Here is a 4,815-nt window from a genome sequence, read left to right on the forward strand (position 1 = left end):
CCATGCAACCATTTTGGGAGTGTGCCACTGCGGGTGAAAATTCACTCGGTGAGGTAAGCATGTCTTTCTGTATTGTTCTTTCTATTTCCGTTTCTTATTTCCTATGCTATCATCCCACCGACAACGGTAATATTTCCGGACTGTGACTGTCCTAACTGTAAAATGTCTTCTAGATTATCGATGAGAAGGAGAATTTGGTATTCAGCTGGATGTCAGGAATTTCCGACCGGAAGAATTGTCGGTGAAGATGCAGGATGGGAGACTGCTTGTTGAAGGACATCACGAGGAGCGAAATGATCGGCATGGTTCTGTGGAACAACACTTTATTCGGAAATACACCATGCCAAAGAACGTACTGCAAGACAGTTTGGAATCGCATTTGTCCGATCAAGGAATCCTCCGAATCACTGCCAAGAAGAAAGCTGTCGAGAATTCGCAATTTAAAAATATTCCAATCCAATTCAAAAGTGACAAACAATAATTGTCTATTGTGTTATGCATATCGGCTACTGTATTTGTAAATTCCATTAGTTTTATACCAATTATTCATGCAATGTTTCAATACTATTACGAGCTGTTCAAATGTAACAATTATTGTGAATATACATTTTATTGCGAAGGTGTTATTTGATTTAAGTTTTAATAAATTTCTTTTTAATTGGAATGGTCTCATTTCACAAGTGGCGTGAATATTCTCAAATTGTGAAATGATTCGTTGTATCCTCACGGTGGCAAATGAATTTTAGCAATTAGAAAAGAAATGGACGAAAATATCTTCCGGCATATTGTTACCAAATGTTTGGATTATTTTTAGCGATCTTCAACGTTGGTAGGGGGTACTATCATTCTGTTCTTTGTCGTCCGGTAATCTATTTCAAACAGGAAGATAATATAATTACCTCCTCACCACATGATTATTTGACAGTTTTTTCCACCATTTGCATACTTTCAGCTGGTACCACTTATTCAAATTGGAAGTCAATTCATTAGAGGGTCACGAATGTGAAATGATAATGAAAAAGAAAAGAAATTGAACGCATCGGAAAAGTTCGGGAAGTTTTGCACCAAAATGGGAATAGTTGTAGAGGAAGTTTGGGCAATTTTTTCAAGAAACTTCCACAAATAAATTTGCTTCTTTGTTGTCTTTTTCAGTTAAATGATTGAAGAGATTGTTAACGATACAAATGAATATCCATCTATCCATCCGACAATAAGCAATTGGTTTTGCTTTGGTGTGATGATTGTATCGAGTGCTAAGTGAGACAAATCACTCACCGATCATTTCCCTATTCACTCCGAACAGCCGAAGTATGGGATCGGTATCGTGGTGCGAGAGGAACAGGAGGTAGCAAGGGGCTTCAGTGCCAGATGTTACTATCACTACAACTATCAACTACCCTCATCATCTTACCAGCCATATATCCTTTTTTTTCCTTTCATTTCATTTAAAAAAAATGTTTTCATCTAAAATAATTTTTCATGAAAATTTTAAAAAATTAGTTCTAAATTTGTCTTTTTGAGAAAAAATTGGATCGTTTAATCAAATCGATGAATTAATCTCTACGATTTCACTTCAATGACATTAATAACACTTTGTTGACAGCAAATTTCGTCTTCCACTTTTATTCGTTTTTTGTACCGTAAGCGATAACAGAGTTTCTATACAAATTGAAATATTTCGGATAATTTATTCAACGATTGGAAAATTAGTACTATAACTTTTCACTATTATTCAAATAGATATGAGATACTGCAGATAAAAGTACTGATAAATTAAATTCTCTTCCTTCCACCCTCCTCCCCCTTATTGGTTCTGTCTTTTAGTAGGACTTTTTTTTCCAAATTGAATCATTGATTCTCAACAACAACAACAACGAATACTTGATTTCCTTGCTTTCACTTGCCAGGTATAGTTATGCATTGAATCCGGAAAAGAGCTTACAATATTTAAGTATTCATTCGCACCTAATCTATGGTGTAGCGATCAGGGAGGTGCTATCAATCAACGAATTTTTCAAATTTCTACCATCACAGTGAAGAAGTTTTATCTTTTTAAAGTTATTTTAATAGCTCTATGAAAACAGAGTTTTTCCTAGAGATTTGAGAGCTATGAAAAATTTCAGTGATCTTTTTGTAAAATAAATCGCAGCTGTCAGATAGCAACTTTTCTAAAAATGTGCATGCACTTAAGCACGCTGACATGCACAATGGAAGTTTTCAGGTTAAGTGAAGTAGCAATTAAGCTGCGTTAATATGAGCAATCGGCCTAAAAATATGTAAACTTTTTAACAACTTGTCTTTTTTACATCTATTTCAGAAATTTAGTTTCTTTGGTCGAAATTTCTTCCACCATTAACGATGATTGATAGTTGAAATGATAAGGTGATAAAAGCTTTGAGATTGTACTCTCTCTCTCCCTCTCTTCTGCCCTCTTTCTCTCTCTTGCCTGCCAGGTTTCTAAAAGAGGATTATTCACACGGAATAGCATTATATCGGTTGATCTGCTGTCACAACGTTGCTACAACTCTCATCGTTATCATTGGCATAGATGACCTGTAGCAGAAACTGATATCCATTATAAAATTTCTCCTTCTTTTGATTGTCCGTTACCGTCATTTTTATTAGCAGAGAAAAGGATAAGTTTGTTTTTTCTGATTGATTAATTAATGACGTAATTTAATTTAAATCATTTCTGTCCCTGACCTCATTAGCTTTTCTTGTATGCAAGCAATAATGAAGCTTTTAGAAGTTGCGACTGAAAAATGTAATTTAAGGGTTTCCACAAGTTTCAAATTTCAGTTTTGATTTTTTGTTTATTAACTCTTTTATCTGTTTAAATTTTTTCGTAAATCAAGAAAATTTTGTCTATAGAAAGTGAGAGTGATATCTTTTATGCAAATGATACTGCACGCTGAGGTTTGAGGTGGCAAATATAATTAGTTATGAAATATACCTTTGAATATTTGCTTTAGACATAAAACTAAAATTGACACATCTATTGGAAAGCAGCTGTATTTTAATTTAATGGTTTAATTAATTAATATGATTTGATTTGATTTACAATGGTACTTCTCGAGTAAAATAGTTGCAATGTTATTCCATTCTAAATTCCAATAAATCATTAGTAAAATCATAAATAGTATAAGTAGAAGCAGTATTAAAATTTGTTCTCCGTAGTATATCTCGTCACAGTGACGTAACCCCGATCCCTAAAACGATGTGAATTCATTTTTCGGCCATAGATATAGACGAATTCATCCAAACACATCTTTTAAACCACTCATTGTTTAGGTTATTGATAATCCGTTGATTTGTTCCTTTGCTTAATTAATCTGTCCACAATTTGCTTGACTCATTAAGTAGTTGCTTCACAATCCTCATCTGTCTCATTTTCATGACAGTATAAAAAGGTTTGATTTGAATTTTGAAGCAAGATAATAATTTAATCGAAAAAAAAATTGGTTAATATTAACTTTCGAAGTACTAGCGCAAGTTTTTATCCACTTCCCTAACTCAAGATTTTCAATGCCTGTCTTCGAGAATCACATACACAGATATTATGCACACGTACGCATAGTATACGTATATCTTTTTTTGCATATGTATACGTATGTGTTTGTTTATCTGCTGAAACAGGGTGGAAACACGGAATGTGTACTTCTCGCTCCTTTTTTCAGGACGCTTCAGATGCATGCAGTATCAACGTTTATCTTTTCTGTCATAATCAGACTAATATATTTTTTGGTAAAATTAATAAATGTTAATAAGCATTTGTTTGAGAAATAATTAATTGAAAAGGCAATCCTATGCTAAATTTCGCTTATTACATTGCAGTTCTTATGGAAGCAATCTTATTATTCCATGATTGTATTACACTATCCGGAATTTCGATAGCTGATTCAGAATCGATAGTTTTATGTGTTTTGATCGGATTCGCAACTTTGTACACAATGACTTGCTGTGACTCTCCCCGCGCTCCCTTTCATCTTGAGATCAATCTTAAATGTTGATTGAGATTACGAAACAACACTTTCAGAATTAAGCAAATGATTTAATGATGGCGTTTTCTGTGAGCACAAAAACGTAATCATCTAAATGAATGATTAAGTGATCTCATTTGCTGTGAACGCAGAGATTGATCATTGAAACAAATTTGTTATTAATTCAACAAACTATGTCAAGCAGTTGCTTCTACAATCGCTAGATGTGTTTTGGAAGAGGAAGAAAAATGAGCAACAATTTCTTTTTGAAAAGGTTCAATTGCTAATAATCTCTGCAATGGCTGTATTATTATCGTTGCCCGTATCTTTGCTAGTTTCAACCCTGAGGTTGCATATTACTACTCGAATGGCTTTATTAGCTACACCAGAAACTTTAGGAAATAATTTTTGAAATTAAAATTTAGAAATAATGAATAATAGGACAAGGAAAATATATGAATAAGTGGTTGAAATAAATGAATGGGGGATGAAGGTAACATTAGTTTAGTTGACAAAATTTATTGTAGGTATAAGGTGTAAAGTATGTCATTATTTCCAAACTTTGATTCCAGAAATTTTTTTTGTTTGACATTCCCAAACACCAAAGCTTACTTCTTGCTTCTTTCTCGCGCGTTTATGTTAGTTGTAATTTCGCTTCCACTTCTTGTGGCAATTGGATATCCACTGTTTCGAATGTCCAATTTCACAGTTTCATTTTTATTTTTTCTCTTTCCAGTCCTATTTTAGCGAACAATCAATCTCGGGTCATTCTCACATTAAGTAAAACATTAAAATATGAATGGTTTATTTGTCAATTTGCATATTTACTACAACA

The 4,815-nt window shown here is 33.3% G+C and overlaps 1 protein-coding gene across 1 annotated transcript; it reads left to right on the forward strand.

Annotated features, from left to right (window-relative positions):
• Window positions 1-2: 2 nt before the first annotated feature.
• LOAG_12701 (small heat shock protein) lies at window positions 3-481 on the forward strand (the record flags this gene model as incomplete). Its single annotated transcript, XM_003148213.2, has 2 exons — window positions 3-53; window positions 206-481. The coding sequence occupies 2 exons, from the start codon at window positions 3-5 to the stop codon at window positions 479-481; spliced, it is 327 nt and encodes a 108-aa protein (XP_003148261.1).
• Between the last annotated feature and the right edge of the window lie 4,334 nt (window positions 482-4,815).

This window comes from Loa loa (assembly GCF_000183805.2).
Source record: "Loa loa unplaced genomic scaffold supercont3.208, whole genome shotgun sequence".
NCBI classification, from domain to species: Eukaryota; Metazoa; Nematoda; class Chromadorea; order Rhabditida; family Onchocercidae; genus Loa; species Loa loa.